Below are 27,736 nucleotides of genomic sequence, written 5' to 3'. Positions count from 1 at the left end.
ATTTCTTCTAATTTTTGTAAAGACTTGTGACATTAAGCATCCTTTGCTGATAGAAATAGTTCAGCATATAGTGAAACATTGAGGATTCAAGAAAGAAAGTAATTAATTGCAAGAATAAAGTCCTTGAAATGGGATGCACATCTGTTCAGGGGATGTTTTTATCTAAGAAATGAACCTCCTCTTTCCATGTAACAAAAAGGAAGTCAGCGGATGCAGTTGGGCGGGTGAATTTGACAGCAGGAAGATGGCATATGTTTGAAGAGACTTCAGGTGACAGTGATGGGGAGGAGGATTGTTTTAGGGAATTGTAGAAAGAAGTGATGTGAAATACGTGAGTCTGAGAAAGTGGAGTACTAGGAAATGTTATGGTAAGCCTCAACTCTGCCAAAATTGAGTGACCATTTAGGTTTTTCATTTGCAGTATAATACTAGTCATGGCAGTCTGGTTGGGTGATATTCTCCAACAGTTTTCAGGTAACCAAGTACACTCGTGAATAAACAAAAGGTTGGCTTTGCCTTGTGCTGGGATTTTGCCAGGTAGGGCAAAAGGGAATGAAAGAAGTAATGGTGTGTTACAAAAAAGGAGGTTTATAGTCCTGGACCATAAAATGTATTCTTGTAAAAGTGGGAAGGAAGGACATAAATTAGGTGACGGATAGTGAAAAATGATTTCAAGGGATAATAGATCTCAGTGGTGAAAGAATTAGAAGCTGATAGGAAGTGAAAAGTTTAAAGTTGAGATTTCACCAGCGGTGCAATCATTTGTAAAGGCAGAGTCTAAGATAGGACCATATGAGTGGGTGGCTAAGATGGGAAAGTAAAAGATTGTTGAAGCCAAACAAGTCAGGAACTGAGAATCCAAGCTGTTAGATAAACCATTTATATGGATATTAGTGTTTCCAAAAGTGATAATTAAATAGTGGCGAAGAGTGTTCAGAGATGCAGACGCTGAACTCATCAAGGAGCGAGGGAGAAACACCAGAAAGTTTCTTTATTTTCTTTGTTTTATTTTTTTCATGATTTGATATACACATACATAGTGAAATGACTACTATAGTCAGATAATGAACATATTATCTCCTATCATAGTTACCAATTTTTGGTGTGTGGTAGAGCACCTGGAAGCTAATCTCTTAGCAAATTTCCAGTATTCAGTACAGTGTTACTAACAGTAGTCATCACTAGTCACGTTATATTGCTAGACTTATCGATCCTGTGTAACTATAATTTTGTATCCTTTGACCGACATCTACCCATTTCCCACAGCTTCCTGCCACCGATAACTTTTGTTCTGCTCTTGGCATCTATATATCTTTTTTAGATTTCACATGTAAGAGATGTCATGCAGTTTTGTTTTTTTTCCTGTGTCTAGCTTATATCACTTAGCATAACATCCTCCAGGTTCACTCATGTTGTCACAAATGGCAGGATATTATTTTTTAAGGCTGAACAATATTTAATTTTATGTATAAATATGGTCAAAAGTAGGTTTACAGTTCATATGGAAAATAATAAAATAATTAATAAATAGTAATACAATAATAAACTGTGTTTCACATACTCAAAACAGTAAATCTACTTTTGCCAAACCCTGTAGACATTACAAGAAACTTTAATTTATTAGGTAAGTGAAATTACCACAATTTTAGCTCCTTTTCAACTCAGTGCCATAATCACTTATATCTTAAAATAGAAACTTTATCCAGACAAATGGACTAAAATCAACCACCTTCTGCCCCATGTCCTGGGAGGCCCCTCTCACCTTTTTCTTTTGATCCTACACCATAAAACTGAAGAATTGACATTTTAATAAACATCATGGCTCTTGGACCTTTTCTGCATGTGCAGCAGCATCGATCGGCCTGCAGACAAACACCCAGTAAAAGAGACAAGTTCTGTACTGTTGACTATAGAAAAGATCAGGAGTGTGCTGAGACAAAGGAGTGTAAGTTATTCCGGAATGGTACTGCTAGTGAATTTAAGAAAACGCTGGCCGGAGAACTGTGACAGAGCTTAACTGTGCAACATCTGTAACTCCTGACCTTATTCATTGGACATTTGTCGTTATGTCCCTTTCCCCAAGTTGTAATATTTCCTCATTTCATTTATGGTGGAAGACAGAACCTACCTCTATCTTGTAGAAGGTAAAAGCAACTATATTCTTCTCCTAGTTTCCCTATTAACTAGAGCATGAGCAAGGGACCACAATTTGGCCAGTCACATATACCACCTTATTTTGAATCTAGGTGTGGTGGTGCAAAGAATAAGAACTGGGCAGCTTTTTCTAGAGGTAGTCACTTCTGGTTCAGGCCTCCAAGGGCTATATCCAGTGACTATTGCTGATAACTCTTGTTGGTGAGGATACAAGTGGCAGTGAACAGAGTTTGGTGACTATAGCAGTGAACTCTTCAGACCAATTCTGCTATATGATTTTGACTGTGGTTCTTTCCCATTTTATTGAGCTTAGTTGCTTAGTCCTCTTGGAAAATCCATATATACTTTCAATAAACATTTCCTTCATGAATCAATGAGAATTGGTTTTTGTCCCCTGCATCTGACTGACTCTGAGAGTTAGAGCCCTGGTGTTTAATGGCAGATCCAGAAAACAACCTGTTATAATCAAAGCCATGCTAATGTTTTATATTAAATACATAGTTTCATGTGCTTTGCATTGAAGGGATATCTCAGGACAATATCCAATGAGAAAAATCTGTGATATGTACTTAATTTAGATATTTCTGGGAAGTTTTAAGGTAAACATATGTGAGGGACAAAACTGTCTCCCCAGAATCACAGATAAAACTTGGAACTCTGTTTTGGAGTTTTATCTAAAGAAAGAAATCCACATTCTGCTCCTCCATTTCCTGAAGGCTCCTTTGACATCCCCATTTCTCAGGCTGTAAATGAAGGGGTTCAGCATGGGGGTCACCACTGTGTGCATGACTGTCAGGATTCGACCCTTGGCCACTGAATAGCTGGAAAGAGGCTGGAAGTAGACACATGTGAGGGTGCCATAGAAGAGAGCCACCACAATGAGGTGGGAGCCACAGGTAGAAAAGGCCCTCCCCTTGCCCTTGGCTGAGGGGCTCCGGAGGACCACTGAGATGATGCAGGCATAGGAGGCAATGATGAAGGCCAGAGCCCCACTGATGACAATAACACCTTCTGTGTGAATCATCAGGGTGTTGAGGTGAGTGCTGGTGCAGGATAACTTCATCAGAGGGTAGAGGTCACAGAAGAAGTGAGGGATCCTGTTATCTGCACAGAAGATCAGTCGGCCCATGAGAAGGGTGTGCAGCAGGGCATGAAGATGGGAGAGGATATGGCACAGAGCCACCATCTGCAAACACAGCATTTTGGTCAGAATCGTAGGGTAGCGGAAAGGGTGGCAGATGGCCACGTATCTGTCATAGGCCATCATCGCCAGGAGGAAGTTTTCCATGGCTGCAAAGCATATGAAAAAATAAGTCTGGGCTAAGCAGCCAGTGTAGGAAATGGTCTTTGTAGGAGAGAAGATGTTCTGCAGCATCTTGGGGACTGTGGTAGAGGTAAAGCAGATGTCTGCCAAGGCCAAGTTACTGAGGAAGATGTACATGGGTGTGTGGAGGCGTGGAGTAGAGATGATCAGTGTGATGATGGCAAAGTTGCCAGAAATGTTGATTGTGTACATGAGTAGAAAAAGAAGGAAGAGTGGGATCTGTTCTTCTGGGTGGGTAGAAATGCCCAAGAGAACAAAATGGGATACACTAGTCCAGTTGATACTGTCCATCTGTTGCCAGAAGAACAAAAAGGATTATTATCATTTTTTATTGAAGCATAATTGACATATAAGATTATATTAGTTTCAGGTGTACAATATAACGACTCAGTGTTTGCACACATTGTGAAACGATCACCATGGTAAGTCTAGTTAACATCCATATACTAGCGCACGTGGTTACAGGGTTTTGTTGTGATGAAGACTTTTAAAGTCTACTCTATTAGCAACTTTCCCATATGCAATGTAGTATTATTAACTCTAGTCACCATGCTGTACGTTATATCCCCATGACTTAATTATTTTATAACTGGAAGTTTGTACTTTGGGATTCCCTTCATGCATTTTGCCTACCTCCCCTACCCTTCACTTCTGGTAACCACCAGTCTGTTCTCTGTATCTATGCGTTTTAATTGTTTTAGAGTCCACATAATAATGAGATCATATTGTATTTGTCTTTCTTTGTCTGACTTATTTCAGTTAACGTAATACCCTCAGGGTCCATCCATATTGTTGCAAATGGTAAGGTTTCATTCTCTTGTGTGCGTATATGTAAGATAGATTGTTTCCTGTCTTGTAAATAATGTGGCAGTGACCATGGGATTGCATATATCTTTTCAAGTTAGCATTTTTGTTTACTTCAAATAAATACCCAGAGTAGAATTGTTGGGTTATATGGTAGTTCTATTTTTATTTTTTAAGAGATTTTGTTTATTTATTTTTAGTGACAGGGGAAGGGAGGTGGGGGGAGGGGAGAAACATCAGTGTGTGGTTGCCTCTGCGTGCCCTCTACTGGGGACTGGCCCGCAACCCAGGTGTGTGCCCTGAGTGGGAATCAAACTAGCAACTCTACGCTTCTCAATCTGGTGTTCAACCCACTGAGCCATGTCAGCCAGGACTGATAGTTCTATTTATAATTTTTTTGAGGGACTGCTATACTGTTTTCTGAAAGGGATTATTTTTATAGACTTGGACATTTGAGCAGGCCATTTAGTTACTGTCACTTTTGTGCTCCAATGTAAACTACACAGTGTTGATAAAGGGATCAAGTTCTTAATTATTTCCCAAAATAACAAGGTATGAAGTTTTCAGTATTATTAACATCATCACTGTCACCATAGCTAACATTCACAGAACATTTACCTCACCTTTGCTGCATTATCACACTTAATTTTTATAATAACTGTATGGAGGCCATTATTATTGTTGTTATTATTATTATACAAATGAGAAAACTGAGGTATAGAAAATTTAAGCTCCTGAAGAGCAAAATCTGAACTTAACATCATGTTTATTTGGTTCCAAAGGCTGTGCTAGTGACACTGAATAACACGACTCCTTAAATTAAAACCAAGGCATCTCATTCATGGTAATAAGACCTGTTGATGGACTGTATAACCCAGATATCTGATTGCTAAAAGGGATTTCAGAGGTCATTTGTCCAGCAATTTCTATTTTGGGGAATGCAGACCCCAGGTGTTACCCAATGACTTTTCAAAGAGTACACAGACATGATTTTAGGAGAATCAGTATCCATATTCTCAGCTTTTGTATTTCTCTTTTCTAAAATCATTTTGTCTTCAAAATGTCACCTTGAAGTGACATTATTCTGTCTTCCACCTAACAAATTAGAGACATACTATAATAAATCCAAGTCTTATTCGATGTGTGGGCTCAGGATATAAAAACTTCAAAGGAGCCAAATGAAGGGAAAATTAGAAATGTTAAGAAAATGAATGACTTTAATGAACAGATAACAAATTCACTTTTAGATTAAGGGGTTTCCAGTTTTTCGGAAGGAGTAGAAGGAGAACTAATCTAGTTGTCAGCACATCATTAAAAATGATCTTGAATAACATGCAACATTAGTTATTGTCATATTACTTGGACAGCTTTTGTTACTCTGGAATCTCAAAGGACAAGTCTGTTATTGTTCAACATTCAATCTAAACATCAACCAACAGAGGCAGCACTGTGCAGTGGGCAGGAACCCTGGCTCTTTCATTTAACAGCTGTATGACCTTAAGGAAGTTGTTTTCCCTCTACGAGCCTACGTTTTCTCATCTGTAAAGTAGGGGGGATTAATAGCTCATTACTCATAAATTTGTTATGAGGATTAAATGAGAGTGCCTGTTCCTTGGCAGGCGTTCAGTAAATGGCAGCAATTATGCCTATGAATTTTAGCTTTGTCTATACAGAGGCTCCAGGTTTTGAGGGTGAGGACAGTATTTTGCTACCCAGGTCTCTCTACAGTGAAACTGCTCCACATTGTCACTGTCTTTAAAAAGTGGTTCACTACGCAAAGTTCTGGGAGTCTGCTCTTCCATCACAGGGTAATCATGATGATTGGGTCTGGTCATAAATCATAGCGTTCTGGGTGAAGATCAGAGCTGGCAGTCCAGCAGTGAGCTATGTCCATGGCTATCCCAAGAATACCTAAACTTCACAGTTAGGTTGCTGGGACAAAAAAGTGCAAACAATTAAGAATTACCTCTGTGTAAGGCCCTTTCACATGCATTGTCTCCTATAATCCTTACAGCAATCTCAGGACACTTCTAGCTGCAACAATCACTTACTCTCAGTTGATGGATGAGGAGACCGAGTGCAGGGAGGTGAAGTGGTTTACTCAGCATAAGTCAGTGTAAAGGTCTGGGCGGACTTCACGCTTATGTTTGGATATGAGTGCTATGTGTGTCTGACTGCATCACACTGCCCCTTTAGCTTACTTAGCGTCTTCCCTATGGAAATGGATTTATTCATCACTCCTAGACTGTCTGCTTTTATATCTCAAATTAAAGCATGTCACCACAGTACAATTTAATAGGGTTGTACAATCACAAAAGTATAGAAAATCATAATATGCTGTTGAATTATCCTGAATCGTTTTCAATATGGTATGGTGGTGAATGAGAACTAAAAGTTGTAACCACATTTACTGAGCACTGAATGTACACTAGGAATTGTTCTAAGAGCTTTGTACATGTGTTTTCCACTCGGTGATCACAGCAATTCTGTGATATAGGTATTATTACCTTAACTTACAGATGAGGAAATTGAAGGTCAGCGTGGTTCTGTAATATGCGCAAAGTCACAGTGTTGCCAGGTGGCAGAACTGGAATTTGAGTTTGGTTCCATCTGACCTCAGTCTCCAAGCTCTTCACCCCTGGCTGTGCCATCTGTTAAGCTTCCTCTGACTACGCCAGTCCCTACTTTCCTCCTCTCTGCTCCTTCCTTTTCTACTCTGCTGGCTTGTGCATTTGGCCAGTGGTAAATGTCTATGATGGTTTTTCTTTTTCTTTTTTTTTAAGATTTTATTTATTTATTTTTAGAGAGGGAAGGAAGGGAGAAAAAGAGAGAGAGAGAAACATCAATATGCAGTTTCTGGGGGCCGTGGCCTGCAACCCAGGCATGTGCCCTGACTGGGAATTGAACCTGCGATGCCTTGGTTCGCAGCCTGCACTCAATCCACTGAGCTACGCCAGCCGAGGGAGGGGGGGAAGGGGTGGTTTTTCGTTTTTTCTTTTTTTCTCATAGTTGTAACAGACATGTCTCCCTTTTTAATTTGATTTTTATTTGTTATGCTATTACAGCCATTCCTGCTTTTTCTCCCTTTTCCTACTTCCACCCTGCCCCACCCTTTCCCCTCCCCAAGCCAATCCCCATATTGTTGTCTTTGTCCATGGGTTGAGCATAAATATTCTTTGGTTAAACTCTTTAATATCTTTCATTCTGCCCCACCCCCACATGCCTTTCTGGCATCTGCCAGTCTGTATTATGTATCTAAGCTTCTGTTACTATCTTGCTCGTTGGTTTATTGTTTTCATTATATTCTGCATATAGTTGAAAAGTGCTCAAAATCACTATTCATATGAGAAATGCAAATTAAAACCTCAGTGAGGTTTTAGTTTGTACCTTACACCTGTCAGACTGGCTACTATCAATAAATCAAACAACAAGTGCTGGCGAGGGTGTGGAGAAAAGGGCACCCTACTGCACTGTTGGTGGGAATGCAGACTGGTGCAGCCACTGTGGAAAACAATACGGAGTATCCTTGAAAAATTAAAAATGGAACTCCCTTTTGATCCAGCAATTCCATTTCTGGGAATATGACCCAAGGATCCCAAAACACCAATGCAAAAAAAGTATATGCACCCCTATGTTTATAGCAGCACTATTTACAGTAGCCAAGATTTGGAAACAGTCTCAGTGCCCATCAGCAGACGAGTGGACCAAAAAACTGGTACATTTACACAATGTAATATTGTGCAGCAGTAAAAAAGAAAAAAACCTCTTACATTTTGCAACAGCATGGATGGACCTGGAGAAAAGTTGTGTTAAGTGAATTAAGCCATGAAAGAAAAATTCCATGGTTTTTCTAGTTTAATCCCTACTATTAGAATTATGGAGTAGATATTATAATTCTCATTTTCAGATCATGAATTAAGGACCAGAGGGATAAATTAACTTCCCCAAGGTCACAGAGTGTAGGATTGGAGCCAGGTTGATCATAGATTTGTGTAACTCAGAAGCAGTGCTCCTTCTATCCTACCTCACCCATTTAACACCTGTGTTTCGTTCCTGTCCTGTGCTTGGTTCCCCTCGTTAGTCTGTTGTTGTAATTAGACTCTCCAAATCGGATCAGGTGGTGCTGAGTTTGTGGTTCAGGAAATGTGGGATGTCTCTGCTCAGTTCTAGGGAAGGCCTGAGAAAGGGACTCAGCCCTTCTTGACAGTTAGTGGGCCATGGCTGCTACCTGTGCCAACGTCCATATAACTCCTGTGACAAAGCTCCCCATAAGGTGAGAGAGAGCCCCAGAAGTGGTTGGAGGGTGAATTGCCTGGAACCTTGGAGTCTTCCTTAATCTGCCTGGTAGCTGACAGAGATTATCCCATTTGTCCCATAGTGCAGCATATCAGCTCCTTAGGGGCAGTGGGGAATCATGTGTGCAGCACGGGGCGGGAAGCCAGGAGTGGGAACTAACAGAGCAGAATCTTCTGTATATAAGATATGGAAAAAGAAGCTGCACTGTGGTGTGTGAGAATGGGTCTTGACCCAGGAATCATAAGATTTGGCCTTTGGTCTCATTCTGCCACAAAAATTTTCTTTGAGACCTTGAAATCACTTTACTCTTGGGGGCCTCAGTTTCTTCATGTGGGAAATGGGAGGAATAGTACTTGCTGTCAACCCAGAGGCTTTGTAAAAAACAGAAAAGACTGTGGACGTAAGAGCCCTTTAACAAGTCTTACGAAGCAGTGAGAAGCTGTTTGCATTACATTCCTCTAGGGACTTAGGTTCCCCCTCACAGATAGGTCCCCATAACTCTGACAGTCGGACCCTTAGACTTTCTGATAATAGGGTTGCCTTTCATTCCAAAGTGACTTTTGTAAATGGAGGAGGCACTTGAACAGTATGTTCTCTGAGTTTCTCTGTTGGATCAGTAATTTCTAGAAGTTGGGAAGAAAAGTCTGGGCCAGTTGTTAAGAGAAGACAAAGTGGACAGCCATGTTCAGGGGCTGATTTTTAGATTATCCAACCCTGATTACTCATAATGCTCCCCCAACTGATTGATGCTCTTTGGAATTCCATTGGAATATCTCTTTGAATCCAGAATAACTTCCTGGAGTGGAACACTTTTGACTTTCTAAATTATTCTTTCTTGTGGTTAAGCTTTAGTAAGGGAAGGGGAGAGAGTCCATGAAACAGACAGCATGTCTGAGGGTGGGATAGGGAAGAGGCAGTGTGAAGGGAAAGAATAAAAAAAGAAGACAACTCAGGGAGTTAGAGACAAACTTCACAATATGCACAATATTGTGCCAAGGACCTAGTTGGAGAAAGAAGGTCTGGAGAAAGAAGGTCTTCCCCTCTGGAAGCTCCTAGGAGCCTGTGTAGGAATTTTTTGAGGTACTCAGAAATTGCTGTGTGGGTGTGCAGCCCTAGGTGCAGGCACTCACCTTACTGTGACACCCTGGCTGGCCTGGAACGGGCTGGGCCTGGCACATCCGTCCTCCCTCAGGCAGCACGTGTTATCACTCGGGGAAGACAGAGGAAGGTGCCCAGCACAGAAGAAAGAAAGGCATCAGGAAGGGGTCGAAGGGCAGGACAACCTGACTCCTGGGGGTGCTTCTGCTTGTTGGGCAGGAGAGCACGTCCAGGAAGGGCATTGGAAGGTCTGAGCTTGTGCTCCTGCATGAATGCCATGGTTCCCTTGGCACAGTCTCCTGAGTGTGTCATTGGCTGGACTCACTGCCTTCTCCAGGGCATGGGGCCCACGAGGCAGTATTTCCACTATTAGTATTAGTGCCTGTGGCTTGGCAGCTCAGCTGATCCCAGAAGAATAGCCAGGACCCAGGAGACCAGCCTGGACACAGGGTTCTCTGATATGTGCTTCAAAATTTGGCACTGAGAAGAAGGCCCAGGAAAACTTACATATAGTCAAGGCATGGATGGGGTGTCTCCCTGCCCAGGTCCTGGAAGATGTAGCCTTCTTTTAAGTGATACACTCTTCTTTTTCAAAATATTTAGCTGTGAAACATGTATCGAAAACTGAGTCTGTTTCCCACCTTTCCCATTCCTCTCCAGGGGTAATCTCCATTAATGTTTTGACATGTACCCATTCATGTACTTTTCTATGTACATGTGTGTAAGTACAATTTTGTTTCTACAAAAATGAGTTCATTTGTTCTGGAGCTTTCTTTGTTTCTCTCATCTCATGTAGTTATCACAATCCTCCTATCACCATCAGGCCTACCTCATTATTTAAAAGTACTTTATACGTGTACCAGAAGATACAGACATTTCTCTACTCATGCCATGCCACTTACCTCCTTTTTAGGGGGTAGGGGCAGCTATTACAAAAGCAGCACTACATGGATATTCTTTTACAGGCATCTTTGTGTCCATACATTTTCCTAGAAATGGAAATTCGAGATGGAAGTATACAGGCATTTTAAATTTCATCTGTGCCACCAGGTTATCCTTGAGAAAGTTAAAAGCAGTTTATTCACCCTCGAGGGCATATGGGAATGCCCTTTTCCACAGCCTGACAGCACTGTTGGGAAACTCTTCGCTGTTTTCCAGTCTGATGAGGGGAAAAGAAGCAATACTTTGTGACAGTTTTACTTTTTCTTTTCCTAATTACTAGGGACATTTTTTTTTTACCATTTTAGTTTTTCCTCTTTGAATTTTTGAACTACATGTTTGCCCTCTTTTTCTGTGTGGTTATTGTGTTTTTTTAAAAATTGACTTACATGGGATAAAGAGATATTGATATTCTTTTGTTTTCCTTCTTGATCTGACTCATAATCTCTAACTGTCCTCAGTATCCAGCTTGGATGGACATTTTTTCTTTTACTTATGTGGTATTTATTCTGAGGACACAAATCATTAGTTTCCCCAGAAAGTAAAATGTGACATTTCTTATCAGATCTTGTATCAGTCAGTGCTCAAAAACCTGAAACACATATGGACACAGACATCACTGAAAGCACACATGTTGAGTGTTAACTATGTGTCAGGCACTTTGTTTAAAGTGCTCAAACCCTTGTTATGTTGCTTAACCTCACAGTAACCACATACATGGCCCCCATGTTCCTTGCAGCCTTGTTCACGACAGTCAAGATAGGGAAACAACCTAAGCGTGGTGTACAGGGCACTTAACTGTGATCCAAGTCAGTTCATGTAGTGTCTGTGACTCAGAGGAACCCTGTGATGCAGTTGTTCTTCCAGGTTTGCAGAAATAAGAAAGAAGGACTGAGATAAAGAATGTGCCTCAAGTTACATAGTATGTACGTGGTAGGCTTTTGGTTCTGACTTGTAACTTCTGACTTGAAGTCTTGAGTTCTTGTCACTGTAACACTAAATATAATTAGAACTAGGGTATATGTGTGAAGGGGCTTAGACTCATGTAATCCAATTACTTTAATTTGAACATGGGGAAACCAAGGCTCAGAGACATCAAGTGGTTATGTAACAGTCATACAGTTTGTTAATGGCAAAGCTGGCCCTGGAACCCAGGACTTAAAGCTTCGTTCTTCTTCTGTAGAACACTGCCTGTTTAAGTGTGGAGTATCAGATTACTTCCTTTGTATATCATCCTACTAGACGTGATGAATCTTTTATTCCTGGGTTAGAGATATCTGTCTTCCATAGTTCCTTTATAACTTGAGCTGAGTAAAAATTTGGACTTTTATTTTTATTTTACATGTGTACAGGCCCCACGTGTGGACTTCTCTTAACCATCGAGTAAAAATAAACAAGAACCATGTGGCGGTGGGCAGTAAACTACTCAAAGCAAAGGCACTTCACAAAGATGGTTGGAGGTTACTGATATCACTGGTCCCCCCTCCCTGTCCTCAGACATCAATCTGCGCTTTGAAATATAAACACGAGAGAAAGAAAAGTCTCGGGTTCAGAGAAGCTACAGTGGTTGGACTCTTAGGAGCCCAATTTTCGACTCTCAGTTCTGAGTCTTGGAATGATGACGTTAAGGTCCTAAAAAGACTGTTGGAGTGTTTTTCTTCTGAGTAGTTTTCCCAGGGCCTCCTTCATATCCCTGTTTCTCAGGCTGTAGATGAAAGGGTTCAGCATGGGGGTGACCACTGTGTACATCACTGAGAAGACTGTGCTGTTTCCACCTGAGTGTGATGATGGAGGACATAAATAGACCCCAGTAGCTGTACCGTAAAACAGAGAGACCACAGAGAGGTGGGAGGTGCAGTTGGAGAAGGCCTTTTGCTTACCCTTTGGGGAATCAATTCTTAGAACAGCCAATGCAATGTAAAAGTAAGATGTAAGGATGCAGACAAAGGGTCCAATTAGCAGTGTTCCTGCCACAAGGAAGAGCACCAGGTTATTCACGTAAGTACTGGAGCAGGCCAGCTTGAGGAGGGGGACCAGATCACAGAAGAAATGGGGGATGATGTTGGGACCACAGAAAGAGAGCCTGGTCACTAGGAGGGTATGCACTAGGGCATGGAGGGTAGTAACCACCCATGCCCCAGCTACCAACAGGATACAGCATTGGGCATTCATGGTCATTGTATAATGGAGGGGGTGGCTGATGGCCACGTACCGGTCAAGCGCCATCACAGCCAGGAGAAAGTTGTCCAGATCTGCAAATAGGCCAAAGAAATAGAGTTGTGTAAGACATTCACTGTAAGAAATCAGTTTACTTCCTGAGTCAATATTATGTAACATCTTGGGAATTACTGTAGAGATGAAACCGATGTCAGAGAAGGACAAGTTGGCCAGGAAGATGTACATGGGAGTGTGGAGTTGCACGTCACAGCTGATGGCCAGGACAATGAGCAGGTTTCCCAGGACGGCGACCAGGTACATGCCCAGGAAGAGCCCAAACAGGAGAGGCTGCTGCTCTGGTCGCTCAGAGAGGCCCATGAGAAGAAACTCATAGCTGCTGGTCTGATTTCTTCTGTCCATGTCTGCCATTCTGTGTGAAATAAATTATATGAACTGTAAATAGCAAAAAAGTAAAATACTGCTGTGTTGAAATTTTTTGAACCCCTAAAAAATTGCGTGGCTTAGACAATTCTGTGTGGTAAAGCTTGAAGTTACAACTGTGCACATTAGAAAAGACAATTTGTGAAGTTAAGATTGGTGTCAGCACTCGACCAGATATCCAAGGCTCCTTCAAATGGTTTCAGCCGTCCCCATGAAACATGGCAGGCAGCCTGGGAGCATGCTCTGGGTTGCACGTATCCTGTCGGTACACGCCAAACAATGGTAGTGTCCCTGAATAATTATGTAATTGAATAAACAGCATTTACATAATCACAATTAAAGTAATCAGTAGTGTATATAATATGATAATATAGAACTTTAAATACAATAGTTATATAATGAATTTAAAAGTATTAACAGTTTTTTTTTAATTTTTAAAACTAATCTTTAAATTACTTTTAAAATTTATTTTTTAAAACATGTTTTAAAAATTGCCCTGGCTGGCATAGCTCAGTGGATTGAGCGCAGGCTGTGAACCAAAGCGTCGCAGGTTCGATTCCCAGTCAGGGCACAATCCTGGGTTGCAGGCCATGGCCCCCAGCAACTGCACATTGATGTTTCTCTCTCTTTCTCCCTCCTTTCCCTCTCTAAAAATAAATAAATAAAATCTTAATTTTTAAAAAATTATTTAAAATAATTTAAAAAATAATTTCTGAAAGTAAAATTTCAGAAGAGTATGTATGTTTATAATTTCATGTTTGTAAAATTAAACCATAAATGTCTATGAGTAAGGACACTGAAACAACACATTCTAAAGGTCAGTAGTGTTCACTTCTGAGAAGTGAGTATGGGTGAAAAGGTTGTGAGTGCCTCCTTCTGTGTTGCTCACTTTTACCAGGATGTGTTATCTTTATAATTAAAAGATTATTTTAAAAGTAGATGGATGTGATTCATTGAATTAATCCAGGTGACCACCCAGAAGGCTATCTTGGGATTTGGGGGGCCTCTGACAAGTTGACCGGGGTGTAATCTCTGAAAAGGCATCTCTGACAAGTGAGTAGGAGAACAAAAATGTCTTTGACCGTGTGTGAAGAAAATACAAAGTGGTGGAGCAAGACTTTCTCATCCTAGCCCAGTCCATCCAGGCCCTTTAAAATCTTCCCAGCTCTCGCAAAGAAAGGCTCTAGGAAGTACATGCAATACTGCTCCAGTTCCCTGCAACATGGCTGGGATTACTTCTGCTTTTTCTCTGCCAGCATTGGTGTTCTTCACTCACCTGTGTTTCTTCACCTAATTTGAACCTCTTTGCCTGAATTTTTTAAAAAAATCTAACTTTTAGACAGTATACTCCAGACTCTGACTCCTTTGCTCTCACAAGGTTTTCTTGTATTTAGATATTAGGTTGATATATTGCAAACCTAAACAGAAGGGGTCAAATCCTTATTTCATCTCCCCAGACTACACCTTAGTTTGTTCCTAGCCCTATTGTGAGAAGAGGATCTTTTTATGAGACTCAGGTATCTTTATTTTCCATAGCAGCCACAGTGAAGCTACACCAGGAATCTCATAGCTAGAAAATACTGGACATTAAGTTTATGTAATCCAGATCCATTGCTCTCATTCAACAAAGAAGTCAGAATACTAAGAACACTGACTGAACACTAGCCATGTGCTGGCCACTAGATTCTCTTAGGTGGTAACTCTGTGCAGAGGTGCTATGGTTATCTTTACTATAAAGATAGATGTAGAAGCTGAAGTTCAGAGGGGTTAAGAAACTTGTCCAAGGCCACACATTTAGGAATTGAAGTAAAATTGTCTGAGTCAGAAGCCTAAGATCTTTCTTCTGCTATGCTGCTTTTCAGTGTTCACCAAACCACATTCTGCCTCTAGTTCAGCTTCCTGCATATTTTCAATAAGGAGAAAATTCACTGTCAGCAAATTCATTCATTCATGCATTCATTCCAACTTTATTGATATAGCTGACAAATAAAAATTGTATATATTTAAGTATACAGTGTGATGTTTTAATATATTTAATACATAATTACAGGTACATTGTAAAATGATTACACAATCAAGTTAATTAACACATCCATCATGTTAGAAGATTTATATATTCAATTTGACAGTTACAGTTTATGGCAAATGAGGAAATTTGGTATTTTGGGCTTATGCATTAATCAATGTGAGTGTGGTTGATGTGAGTCAGTCCACTTTGGTCCAGTGCTTGGGTAAGGTCCCGTTTCTACACTGGTAAAGCTAAAGCCTCAGACCATAATTTTTACATGAGAGGCTCAGATTCTTTCCTTTCCGGTCTCTCTCTCTCCCCATCCCCCATCCCCAACTACAGCTAGATCCAGATTCAGGAGCTTATCATATAGCAGAAAATACAGTGATATATTCTGTTACATTCATTCAACTGTATGCAAATAAATAGATGAACATTTATTACAGTTTTCATTTTTCTTGATCAAGGGTAAATTAACCTTCAGGAATCTCATTAGTTACTAGAAACATACAGCATAAAGTGACACTGATCCCAGATGAAAATAAACAAAATGAATTAATATTCTCAAAATTCTTCTGATATTCTGGATATATAAACTAATAAAACATAAAATGATTGGCTTTTGGGAAAATGATATGTCCTTTGGTTTCAACCTTTATTGTGACAGATGGTCTAACATCCTGGCCAAGGGTCTAAGCTAGAGGAGTGTGTCACAATCATGTGGGGAGCATTTCTTATGTTCCCCCCACAAATGGAATTCCCACTGTATCTACACACTTTAAACCACTGCATTAGACTTATTTATGTGCTTCCAAGGAGAATATTCAGGTAGCATAAAGAAAAAATGTAGTTTGCACTAAGAAAATTTTAATTTGCCTTCTATATCAAACCTAATAATGTGCTTTGAATAATTCATTTAGCTTCTCTGAACTGTAGTTTCCCTCTGTGAAGAGAGATAACTGAGTCTGTCGTAGGCTGTTTTGAGGTGTCTTGTTGCTCACATCAAGAAAATGTCAATGGTATTTCTTATCATGACATGACCAACCCTTCGTGATTCTGTCTCCATCAGTCTGTCCAATGGCACTTCCCCCTTCATGCCGTGCCACTCAACATTCTTGCCCATGAATCCACTTATGGTCCTCAAACAACTCATCATGTCCTGCCGGTGTGCTTAGCTGTTTCACCTTCCTGAAAGTCATCTCCTTTTCTCCACCTGGCAGAAGCTCAGGTGTCAACACCTGGGGCTGTTAGAGTTCATTGCTTTATCCACTGTGCTCCCACAGTCCTGTTCATGGGTCTCTGGTAGAACACTTGCTACACTGCCTTATAATTTCTTACTTATCTCCATTACACTGTGTGTCCTCAGTGCCGGGGACTCATCTTTATTCATCTGGTATTTTTCTTAGTACATACTTGGTAATCATCTGTTGACTAAATCAGTGGGTGGGTGGGCTGTAAAATGACATTTTAAGCTATGAAGAAACTGTGGTGTTACTGTTTAGATAGTAGCATTTTCTTTTACGTATAGAGATAGTTAATAAAACAGATGATTCTTACATGAAGATCTTAGGTTGCTTAGCATACATTCTAGTATAGGTGTTCAAAATTGTGAAAATGAAAAAAATGTATTGTGGATGTTGTTTTCTCTTTTTTAATTACTTTATTGTTGTCCAATTATAGTTGTATTTTCTCCCCACCACTCCCCTTCACCCCATTTAAACCCACCTCCCTCCCTTGCTTCCACCCTCCCCCTTGGTTTTGTCCCTGTGTAAGCCTTTATGGTAGTTCCTGAAAACCCTTCTCGCCACTCTTCCCTCTCGACCGCCCCTCTGGCTATTGTTAGATTGTTCTTAATTTCAGTGTTTCTGGTTATATTTTGCTTGCTTTTTTCTTTTATTGATTATGTTTCAGTTAAAGGTGAGATCATACGGTATTTGTCCCTCACTGCCTGACTTTCAGAGAGATGCAAATTAAAACCACAATGAGTTACCACTTCACACCTATCAGAAGGGCCATCATAAGCAAATCAACAAACAAATGTTGGAGAGGATGCGGAGGAAAGGGAACCCTAGTGCACTGTTGGTGGGAATGCAGACTGGCACAGCCACTGTGGAAAACAGTATGCAATTTCCTCAGAAAACTAAAAATGGAACTGCCTTTTGACCCAGCAATACCACTGTTGGGATTGTACTCTAAGAATCCCAAAACACCCATCCAAAAGAACCTATGCACCCCAGTATTCATAGCAGCACAATTTACAATAGCCAAGTGCTGGAAGCAACCTAAGTGCCCATCAGTAAATGAATGGATCAAAAAACTATGGTACATTTACACAGTGGAATTCTATGCAGCAGAGAGAAAGAAGGAGTTCCTACTCTGGAGACATTATGCTAAGTGTGGGTGTTGAATTAGTAATCAGTTCTGCATTTTCACAAGTACTGGACTCATAGTTTGTTTATATCTTACATTTGAACTAAATATTATTTTGTTTTAATTTAAAAAGAATGTAGAGAAAAGGAATGCTTGGAACTCAGGTTTAACATGAACGTATCTTCACGTGCCCCTTCTCAGTGCTGAGAAATGTTCCCCCAATTCTCTTGCATTTACATATTTGAAAACAGCCAGTACAGCCTGACATGCTCCATCCACATGTCAGGCCCCTCTCAGGAGTACATGGAGGTTTTAGGAAACTGGTTTCAGGGACCAGAGGGTCAAATTCATCATAGCTACCTTGCCACCCCACCCTTTAGGAACCAAAGGACATTAAGTCCACTATTTTATTGATGATTGAGTAAACAGATCTCAAAGAGCTGCTGTACTCTGTCCCAGTTCAGCACTACAACTGATACCAAAAACAGGATTCCTGAAACTGTGGACTACTCTGCTTCTCCTGACTAACTGGAAAAGGGGACATATAGGCAATAACTTACTGTTAATCCTGAGTTGGGTCAAGAATTGCTCCTTATTTCTTCATGTTGAGATAGCTCTTTGACTATCCTGTTGTCAGTTCTCGCTTGTCAAGACTGAAGAAGTTGTATTTGATGACCAAATGGAAAGACAGCATCTTCCCCTATATTTAAGGCATAAAGGACCCTGGAACATGGAACCCTCATCTGCTCTAAGGAAGGAGAAATAAGAGCAGAGTATCCTCAGTCCTGAGCCAGCCAGCCAGCCTGCCTAGGATCCCAGGAAAAACAAAGTTATCTACCTGCAGTTTGCAGCACAGTCCCCAGAGCTCTCTGATGGAAGTTGCAGAGACACCTGGGAATACTGGTCTCTGAAATATCCATTGTGGGAAAAGCCTTGGTTCATTGCCCAATCCCAGTCCCAAAACTCCAAGTGAACTGCTCTGTGATTTTATGAAGTTCACTTATCCTTTCTAGACTTTGGTTTTCTCAGGTAGATAAGTCAGAAAACAACATGTTCTCTCACAATAGAAATCTTAGAGTTAACATTTTTGTCATTCTGGAGCATGTGAAGTGTTATTATGGTTTTAATGAACACTTCCCCAGTTCTTAGTGATGTTAAGCACATTTTCATCACTCCTATATCTTCTTTGTAAAAAGAGTCTGCTCATTTTTACTGGAATGATTGTCTTTTGATAATGATTTGTATGAATTTTAATTATGATTTAATAAATATGCTCTCTCATTTCTAGTTTAAGCCTTTAAAAAAACCCAAATTTTATCAAGATATTTGACCATCTTCAATTTCCATATATCTTGCATTATATCCTATTTTAATGTATCTGTTTCTTCTATAAGTCTCTGTGTGGCAAACCTACTGAGTCTTTATATATCTAAGAATAGAATATGTCTGTACATTCAAATGGCAACTTGCTGGGTATAAAATATTGGGTTCAAAATATTAGGTTTATGCATTAAAAATATTTCAGTGCATTCAGTGTAGCTATTAAGTCTGTTGATTAATGACTACTGTTCCTTTGTAGACAAACTTCCCTTTCTCTCAGTTATTTGAGAGGCAAGGAATTTCCAGAGCTTTTTACGCCAAAGAGGACAACCTGAATGAGAAATTGTTGCCATTGGCTGGACCAAATCACATGGCCATTGTTGAAGGTGTGTAATTGGGGCCAGTTGTTTCCCGGGGCATCTTCCAATGCCAAAGTGACTGCCTGGGGTTTAGCCAGTTGTGCTGATGTGCTTGTATTCCATCCTTGATCGAGGATGTCCCAGTTGAAGGATTAAAAGGTAGCAGCCCTGCAGTGAGCTTGACTAAAGGGGCAGGGAAGACTTAGAATTTGCTGGTGCTCCCTGAGGAATAGCTGCCATGTGTCAGTGTTAGTGGTAGTTTGCTCAGTAGTGGTGAGGGCTTCTCCACTGGGGTGCTCAGCAAAGAGATACACCCATTGTATCATACCATTTTTCCTCAATAACTGATGACCCTCTTCTAAAGTTTTCCATTTGGTGAGGCATGTGCAGTAATGACTGCAGCATCAACGTGGGCAATTCTTTGTGCCATGAACACCCAGTGGAGCAAAAGAAAGATCGGAGACGAACCTGTGAATGTTGGGGTGGGTGGACCTGGCATGCCCATTTCCATAAGTGAAATGAATCCTGTTATTACTTGAGAATATGAGGGGATTCGATATTAGTTTGAGGATCATGGAATTAGAGGTAATTCCGAGCCAGAACTATGTAGGTGCCAGAGCCATTCAGTGCATGCTTTCATTTGCTAGTTGCATAAAATCTTCAATAGATTTTGAATTTTCAATCAAGTCAAATATTGGACCTCTGTTTTAGTTTTTAGCTGTATTGTTGTGTGGTTTTTTTTTTTTTTGAGTGTTATAGGACATACTTTAAAGGAGTCTTCTCTACTCAGTTCCTGGTAAACTGCCTCTTCCGAGTAATCAGACCTCTGTCACCAGGATTAGGGAAATTCCCCATCATTGCTGCTTTATTTGCTTTATGGACCCAGCGCCTAAGCTAGTAGGATGGCAGCCTTTTAGCATGCTGATATGCCATGACACTTAAGAGGACCCCCAGTCACTGCCAGCCCTTTTATACATAAGCCAACAGGGTAATGATGTCCTCTGGCCTCTTAGGAGGAGTGAGCGTAAGAAGCCATCAGAGCCACTTTTCTGAATTGTTTGTGCTACAAGACACCATGGTTTTCCCCCCTATTACCCTTACAGTCAGGGTCTTTGAATTAACTTTCCCTCCAATATCCTCTCACAGAGCAGCAATAGACTTCTTCCCTAGTCCAGTTCTCAACCTAGCTTTCTGCTCCCACATTCTATTCCAGCTCATGATTGTCTTCCTTATCCTCATGGGATTTCTCAGTTTTAATATTATTGTTATAATTTCCTGGGTTTTTTGTTGATTTCAGTTTCTCAAGGATTGCTTCAGTCGATAGAAACCAGCTATTTAAGCTAATCACCCATAGCAACAACCTGAAATCCAAAGGATCATAGAAGTCTAACAACACCCCTTCTCCCAAGGTAGCAGGGCCCAAAAATCTTTTGGCCAGTTTTGGAGCCAAACCTCTACCTTCAGTCTTGGCCTCCTCCTGCCACAATTTCCAGTTTTCTGAGAAGATACGCCAGAGCAACCACCACACTAAGATCAGAGAGACACACACACCCCTGGGCACAAATGCAAACCCACTGATGCACTCTGCACTTTCTCCTCCTGTGCTCCTGGGTGAGTGCTGGCCTAGGGAGTCAAAGTATGCAGCTGGAGCAATTACTCCATGTTTGTCTCTGAGGATCAGCCAGAGGAATCTGACTCCAGAGGCCCAGAACCTAGAAATAGTCCTATGACAATGTGCACAATTATGTCTAACACCCACCACTGCGATCTGGACTGTGGCTCTGTAGCTGGCTAAATGGAGCCAGCAGGACTGGGTCCTTTCAATGTTCTCAATTGCTATAGGCTAAGAAGAGCCCTGCATGCTTGAAGCCTGATCCTCTGAGACCAAAAGGGAGAACACAGGCACAGGGTGGGTTCCTTTGGTGGTGAATGCTGTTTGGGCCAGATCAATACGGTGGGTGCAGCGAGAAAGGGGCAGACAGTCAGCGTCTCTGTATTCTGGCCCAGACTTCCTGAGATGAGCAGTGGGAACTATTCCCTTAGCTCGAGTTACCTATGTCTGCCTCCTGGTGAGGAAGAGGTTAAGCTCAGAGGTGAATGTGCTCAAGGACTTGGGAGATGGCTTCAGAGTCCACACTGTACATACTCTCTTCTTTGTGACTTTGTGTAAATGACTTAATATCATTGAGCCTTGTGTAACTCATCTGTGATATCAGATAATAAAATCATATGCTTCACAGAGTATTCAGTTCGATGCTGCAATGTACAGTGCCTTGGGCTCAGCAAATGGCAATTCTTAATGCCTGTATGCTACATAGCAAGGATGGAAGTAGCCTGGAACTCACATTCCCACTAATATCTACCACTTTGCTATTGTGTTTTAATCTCTCTGCTTGCTTACTCTCCTTTACCAGGTAAATTGAGGAGTAGGGAAGAGTTAGGAGAGACCCAGGAAGGAGGGTGTAGGGACCTGTATAGTCTAATCTCCTGAATAAAATATGACTATATCATTGAGGGCGACAAGCATTACTTTTCTGGCAAGTTTACCATATCTCTTTTTTCTCTATCTATAAAGAGTGGCACATGGATAGAATCAACCAGTCCATTGTCACTGAATTCCTCCTATTGGGCCTCTCCAAGAGCCCAGAGCAGTAGCCTCTCCTATTTGGCATCTTCCTGGGCATGTACTTGATCACTCTGTCGGGGAACCTGCTCATCCTGGCCATCGGCTTTGACCTTTACCTTCACACCCCCATGTACTTCTTCCTGGCCAACCTCTCTTTTGCTGATGCCTCCTTTTCTTCCACCACAATCCCTAAGATTCTGGCAAGCATCCAGACACATAGTCAGACCATATCATATGGTGGGGGCTTGGCCCAGGTGCAGTTTTTCATGATAACTGGTGCACTAGATGACTACTTCCTCTTGGCCTGCAGGGGTGTCCAGCCCACGGCCTGCCGGCTGCATGCAGGCCTATGAATGCAGCTCAACAAAAAATCATAAATTTACTTAAAACCTTTTCTTTGCTCATCAGTTTTTGATAGTGTTTATGTATTTAATGTGTGGCCCAAGACAACTCTTCTTTTTACAGTGTGGCCCAGAGACGCCAAAAGGTCGGACACCTTGGGGGTGATGGCCTATGACTGCTATGTCCACGATCTGCAAGCCCCTTTACTGCTCCACACTCATGAGTCCTCTTGTGTTTGTGCTCCTTCTCATAGCATGCTGGGTTCTCTCTAGCCTCACTGCCCTCTTACACACGCTGCTTATGGCTAGGCTTTCTTTCTGTGCAGGCAGCACCATCCATCACTTCTTCTGTTGAGGGAATTGGTGGGATTGCTGTATGGAGTGGGAGTACCTTGTGGAGGAGGATAAATGGGAGAAAAAAATGGGACAACTGGAATACATCATCAATAAAATACACTTAAAGAAAAAGAGAAATACAATAAAAATAAACTAAAATATTTATAGCTTTGCACATATTTCATTGTTACTGGTTTCTTGAAAAGCTTTTGTTTTTATTTTTTTACACTTATTATGAAATAATTTTAGATTTGCAAAATACTGCAAGAATAGTAAAAAACATTCGTATCTACTTTAAAACAAGCTTCCTCAATTACTACAATGCAATTACCACATCCAAGTGTTATTGATAAAATTCTATTAAGTAATCAACAGACCTCATTTAAATTGTGTCACTTGCCAGTCATGTCTTTTTTCAAGTCGAGGATCCAGTCTAAGATCACACAGTGCCTCTCACTGTTAAAATTTCCTTTAATTTTGTGTAGCTCTTCTGTCTTTCATGACCTTGGCACATTTGAAGAGCCCTGGACAGTTAGCTGTTTTGTAGACTGTCCCTCAGTTTGGGGTTGTCAGATGTTTCTACCTGACTGTACTCAGATTATAGCATTTTGACATATCATGAAAGTGAAATTATATCTTTATTATATCATATGAGGAAGTAAATAGTATTGGCATGTTTTATTAATATTGATGTTTGTTTTGGTCTCTTGGTTAAAGCAATGTTTGTCTTTTTTGTAATATATATTGAAAATACCTTTTACAGTGTGTCAATTGTTACTTTGTTTACAGTGTTTCTTTGCCATGAAAAGTTTTAAATTATATCGTCAAATTCATCAAAATTTCATTACCTCTTGATTTTGAATGAAAGATGTTTTCTTCACTGAAATTGAAGAGGAGTTTACCAGGTTTCCTTCTAGTACTTGTGTGACAAATGGCAACCTGTTTGCCTCAGAACACTTATTAAAGTTGCAGGCAGTTTCCTGATACCAGAGTTTCACTCACCAGGAAGAGGTTAGGGTGCGCATGTCGTCTTGTGCATTTAAAATGGCAAATGTTGCCCTAGCTGGTGTGGCTCAGTGGATTGAGTGTCGTCATACAAACCACAAGGTCACTGGTTTGATTCCCAGTCAGGGCACATTCCCAGGGCCTGGGTTGCAAGTCAGGTTCCCAGTTGGGGGCATGTGAGAGGCAGGCAGTCAGTGTTTCTCTCACACATCAATGTTTCTTTCCCTTTTTCCCTCCCTCCCCTCTCTCTAAAAAAATGAACAAATAAAGTCTTTTATAAAATAAAAAAATGACAAAACTCAAGCTTCTCTCTGAGAGGGGGTGGAAAGGAAGAGAAGGGAAGGAAAAGTATGAGAAGGAAGAGGAGAGGAAAAAGAGAAGAGAAAATTGGGTATGATTTGTGTTTTAAACAGTATTTGCATATTACAGCATATATATTGACACTCTGCTAAGGGCTTTGTATGTGTTATCTTTTTGAATTCTCACAACAGCTTTAGATGATAATTACTGTCATTACTATTACTATTCACTTGTTTATATTTTGAAACTGAGACTCCAGGATGTTGATAACTTGCTGAAGGTCATACAAGCTGTGAATGGTAGATCTAACACATTAGCCCAGGTATTTCTGACTCCAGCCTATGTCTTATTTTCATTTAAAAAAACTATTTTAAAAACCTGAATATGTCAGCGGGAGCTCTGTAGCGTCATAATTATATAGGGAAGAAATCAACAGAGTGCAGTGCAGTTTCTAAAACTTCTCCTGTGGGTTACTGAAAAATCCTCTGTGGGTTGTTAGGATATATCCTTAGCAGCATCCCTGGGAGAGATGCAATAATAAAATTAATAGTTATCTTTTTAAACAATTTTGTTAAATGTATTGGGGTGACATTGATGAGATTATACAGGGTGGTACAAAAGTGGGTTTACAGTTGTGAGTACCCTAGTTATTTATTACTAATTAATTGTTGTATTATTTTTATACAAACAACTGTAAACCTACTTTTGCCCCACCTTGTGCAGGTTTTGAAGTGTATAACTCTACCATACATCATCTGTGTAAAGCATTGTATGTCCACCACCCAAAGCAGGTCTCCTTCCATTATCATCTATTTGACTCCCTTTACCCTCCTTTTTTCTTCCCCTACCTCCTTCTCTCTGGTGACCACCATACTGTTGTCAATACAGTTATCTTTTAAAATAGATCTAAACATAGATTTTTGGCATAGTGCTGAAGAAGGAAGATTTAGTAGGATAAATTTGGTGAGGACCCCAAATAATGTGGCTTAGGCATCCTTCTCTCTGATCATGTGGCTTGATTCCTAAGTCATTTCAGAATATCTAACCAGAGACTTATGCTCAAGGAGGGGCATGCTTCCTTGTGGGGGACACCAGAATCTCCAAATCTATTTACTCTTCCATCCTCTAGTTTCTTATTTGCCTTGCCTCATCTTCAACCCATTCACTAGTATTGGAAGAAGTTATTGATTGGAGCTGTGTATGGGAACAGTGTGAGGGAAGCAAGAAAAAAAGAAAGCTAGTAATTGAGAGGAACATGTGGATTCATCTATTTAGGCATAGAGTAGCTATTAAATGTATGCATTTTGGAATCAGTTATCTGTGTTCAAATTCTAGCTTTGCCTCTTATTAGCTGTGTAACTTCGGGCAAATAATTGAACCCTTTTGAGCGTTTGTTTTTTCTTCTGTGCAATGCAAATATTTACTTCAGAGGTACATACTGAATATTGTTGAAGGTAATGAAGATCTACCCATAAGACTTGGAACAAATACATTTACATATTTATATAGATAGTTTTTCTTCTAACCCTTTCCAAATTACTGCATGATAGAGAATAGTTTGTTACGTCCTGTTATGGGTGAGGAAATTGTGGCCCAATGAAGTTATTTAATTTGCTCTAGATTAGAAAGCTAGCAAGTGGCTATAGATAGCAAGATAACTCTATAAGCTGATTTCCCCTGAATTCCCCAAATGATACCTCTGGCCTCACAGAGATCACAGTGCCCTTCGGCTCAGAAGTCTCCCCAGGGCACTCTTCATGTCTTTGTTTCTCAGGCTGTAGATGAATGGGTTCAGCAGGGGGGTCACCACAGCATACATCACAGCTGCAATCCTGTCCTTGCTGGCAGAATCATCAGTGGAGGGAATGAAGTACACCCCAATGGCAGACACATAGAACAAGCACACAGCTGAGAGGTGGGAGCCGCAAGTGGAGAAGGCCTTCCACTTCCCACTTGCTGATGGGATTCTCACAATAGCAGCCACAATGCGGATGTAAGAAATTATGATTAGCAAGGGGATCAGGATGGTTAATGCCCCTCCCCAGTATATCAGCACACATTGGTTGACATAAGTATTGGAACAGGAGAGTTTCAACAGGGGGAGAAGTTCACAAAAGAAGTGAGGGATGATGTTGTCTGCGCAGAAGGATAGTTGAGCCAGGAGAATGGTGTGGGTTAGAGAGTGTGAATGAGAGAGGATTAGGGATATGACCACCAGCAGGATACAGCATCTGGGACTCATGACCAGGGTGTAGCGAAGGGGGTGGCAGATAGCCACAAGCCGGTCATATGCCATCACCGCCAGGAGGAAAACATCTAAACCAATGAACCAAAGGAAGAAGTAGATCTGAGAGAGGCATGCAGCATAGGTGATGGTGTGCCTGTGGGCCAGGATGTTCACCAGTATCCTAGGGACTGTGGTAGATGATAAACACAGGTCTGTGAGGGAGAAGTTGGCCAGGAAAAAGTACATGGGGGTGTAAAGGTGCGGATCAGACCCAATGGCCAGGATGATGACAACATTCCCCACCAGGGTGACAAGGTACATACTCAGGAAGATGCCAAAGAGGAGAGGCTGCTGTCCCTGCTGCTCAGACAGGCCCAGAAGGAGGAATTCGGAGACACTGAATGTGTGGTTTCCTGGTTTCATGCCGCTGGTATAACTAAGGAATACAATGGAGGATGGAGCTTCAAAAATTTTTCTTGCCCTAATATCGTCTTGATGAAAAGAAAGGCATAAAATAAAGATGGAATCAGGATGTTAATAGCTATTCATGATCTGACCAAAACTTAACTCTATGAGTAATTATTATGTTCACTTTATTGATGAAGGAACAGAGAGTCTCCTAGAAAGAGACAGAGGTAAAGTTTAAATCTGGAAATTTTGATTTTAGAGTCTTAGAGTTTATAGTCTTCAGTGATCTGGCTTTAATGAATGAGGCACCCCAAACTAATTCATTTATTCATTCCACATTCAATGAGTATTTAGTATGTGTCAGTCCTTGCTATAAGTACCAGAGAAGCAATGGTAACAGATACAGTAAGGTTTCTGCCCTTGTGTAAATAATATTCACATCAGAGGAGTCATCCATAAGCACACAAACAAAAAAGTGCTAAAATAAAAACAAAATATAGTGGTGACTAGCAGATTACTTTAAATTTGTTATCAGCAAAAAACTTACTATGAAGGAATAGATAAGTAGGCACCGCCAAAGAACTGGGTGGAAGAGTGTTTCAGATACAAGGAACAGTAAATGCAAACATGGGATGAACACAGGCATTTGGAGAAGCAGAAAGGAGACAAGTGTGGCTGAAGTGTGGTGAGCAAAGGAGAGTGGTAGGAGAGGAGGTTGAGGAGGCAGGCAGGAGCAGATCCCATGTGACCAGAGATGCACATTCTCAGTACGGAAAACTGTGGGCATGGGTGTGTGTTTAAGCAGTAGACAGCCACTATCTGACTTATGGTATGGAAAGATCATTCTACTACTGTGGAGAGAAGGACTGTAGGGGTGGGAATGCAAACAGGGAGTAAGGAAACACATAGGGGATTCAGAGTGAATTTGGGCTGTGTTTTAAAGAGCTTAGTGACTTGCTCAAGGAGCCATAAGTGGAGGCTCTGGGCTGTGAAGTGAAAGGTTTCCACTCCTCCTGCTGCACCCATAGAGGTACAAATAGTGAAATTCTCTGAAGTAAAAAAGGAAGAATTAGGTCATTTCCTTTATCAACAGGTGCTGTTCAAAAATTAGATAGCTGAAAGAATCAGAGAAATGATCTCTAGAATATTTCTCAAATGGTAGAGTCCCAGGAATGTCCTGGAAACATAAGGGGACTAAAAGGAGAGGAGCCAGAGATGTGGAT

The 27,736-nt window shown here is 40.9% G+C and overlaps 3 protein-coding genes and 1 pseudogene across 3 annotated transcripts; 1 reads left to right on the top strand and 3 right to left on the bottom strand.

Moving 5' to 3' along the window:
* Positions 1 to 1,528: 1,528 nt before the first annotated feature.
* Positions 1,529 to 10,652, bottom strand: LOC114491737 (olfactory receptor 1Q1-like). The gene is made up of 2 exons (XM_028505989.2): positions 9,709 to 10,652; positions 1,529 to 3,769 (listed from the first exon to the last, which is right to left on the bottom strand). The coding sequence occupies exons 1-2, from the start codon at positions 9,754 to 9,756 to the stop codon at positions 2,825 to 2,827; spliced, it is 993 nt and encodes a 330-aa protein (XP_028361790.2). The 5' UTR covers positions 9,757 to 10,652; the 3' UTR covers positions 1,529 to 2,824.
* Positions 10,653 to 10,981: 329 nt separating this feature from the next.
* Positions 10,982 to 13,512, bottom strand: LOC114512404 (olfactory receptor 1361-like). The gene has a single exon (XM_028531397.2). The coding sequence runs from the start codon at positions 13,199 to 13,201 to the stop codon at positions 12,248 to 12,250; it is 954 nt and encodes a 317-aa protein (XP_028387198.2). The 5' UTR covers positions 13,202 to 13,512; the 3' UTR covers positions 10,982 to 12,247.
* Positions 13,513 to 21,853: 8,341 nt separating this feature from the next.
* On the top strand, positions 21,854 to 22,592 carry LOC114512511 (annotated as a pseudogene).
* A 2,533-nt stretch (positions 22,593 to 25,125) lies between these two features.
* LOC114512605 (olfactory receptor 1361-like) lies at positions 25,126 to 26,742 on the bottom strand. Its single transcript, XM_028531563.2, has one exon. The coding sequence runs from the start codon at positions 26,526 to 26,528 to the stop codon at positions 25,593 to 25,595; it is 936 nt and encodes a 311-aa protein (XP_028387364.1). The 5' UTR covers positions 26,529 to 26,742; the 3' UTR covers positions 25,126 to 25,592.
* Positions 26,743 to 27,736: the final 994 nt, after the last annotated feature.

The sequence above is a fragment of the Phyllostomus discolor genome, chromosome 3, assembly GCF_004126475.2.
Source record: "Phyllostomus discolor isolate MPI-MPIP mPhyDis1 chromosome 3, mPhyDis1.pri.v3, whole genome shotgun sequence".
NCBI classification, from domain to species: Eukaryota; Metazoa; Chordata; class Mammalia; order Chiroptera; family Phyllostomidae; genus Phyllostomus; species Phyllostomus discolor.
The sequence above is the reverse complement of the archived record's forward strand: the minus strand, read 5'-3'. Positions and strand labels throughout refer to the sequence as shown.

Excerpts from the sequence above, each read along its gene's own strand:
- LOC114491737 (XM_028505989.2), bottom strand. The coding sequence starts at position 9,756 with ATGTGCCAGGCCCAGCCCGTTCCAGGCCAGCCAGGGTGTCACAGTAAG. Across the intron at positions 3,770-9,708 it reads AGCCAGGGTGTCACAGTAAG|ATGGACAGTATCAACTGGAC; the intron begins GTGAGTGCCTGC and ends TTCTGGCAACAG.
- LOC114512404 (XM_028531397.2), bottom strand. The coding sequence starts at position 13,201 with ATGGCAGACATGGACAGAAGAAATCAGACCAGCAGCTATGAGTTTCTT.
- LOC114512605 (XM_028531563.2), bottom strand. The coding sequence starts at position 26,528 with ATGAAACCAGGAAACCACACATTCAGTGTCTCCGAATTCCTCCTTCTG.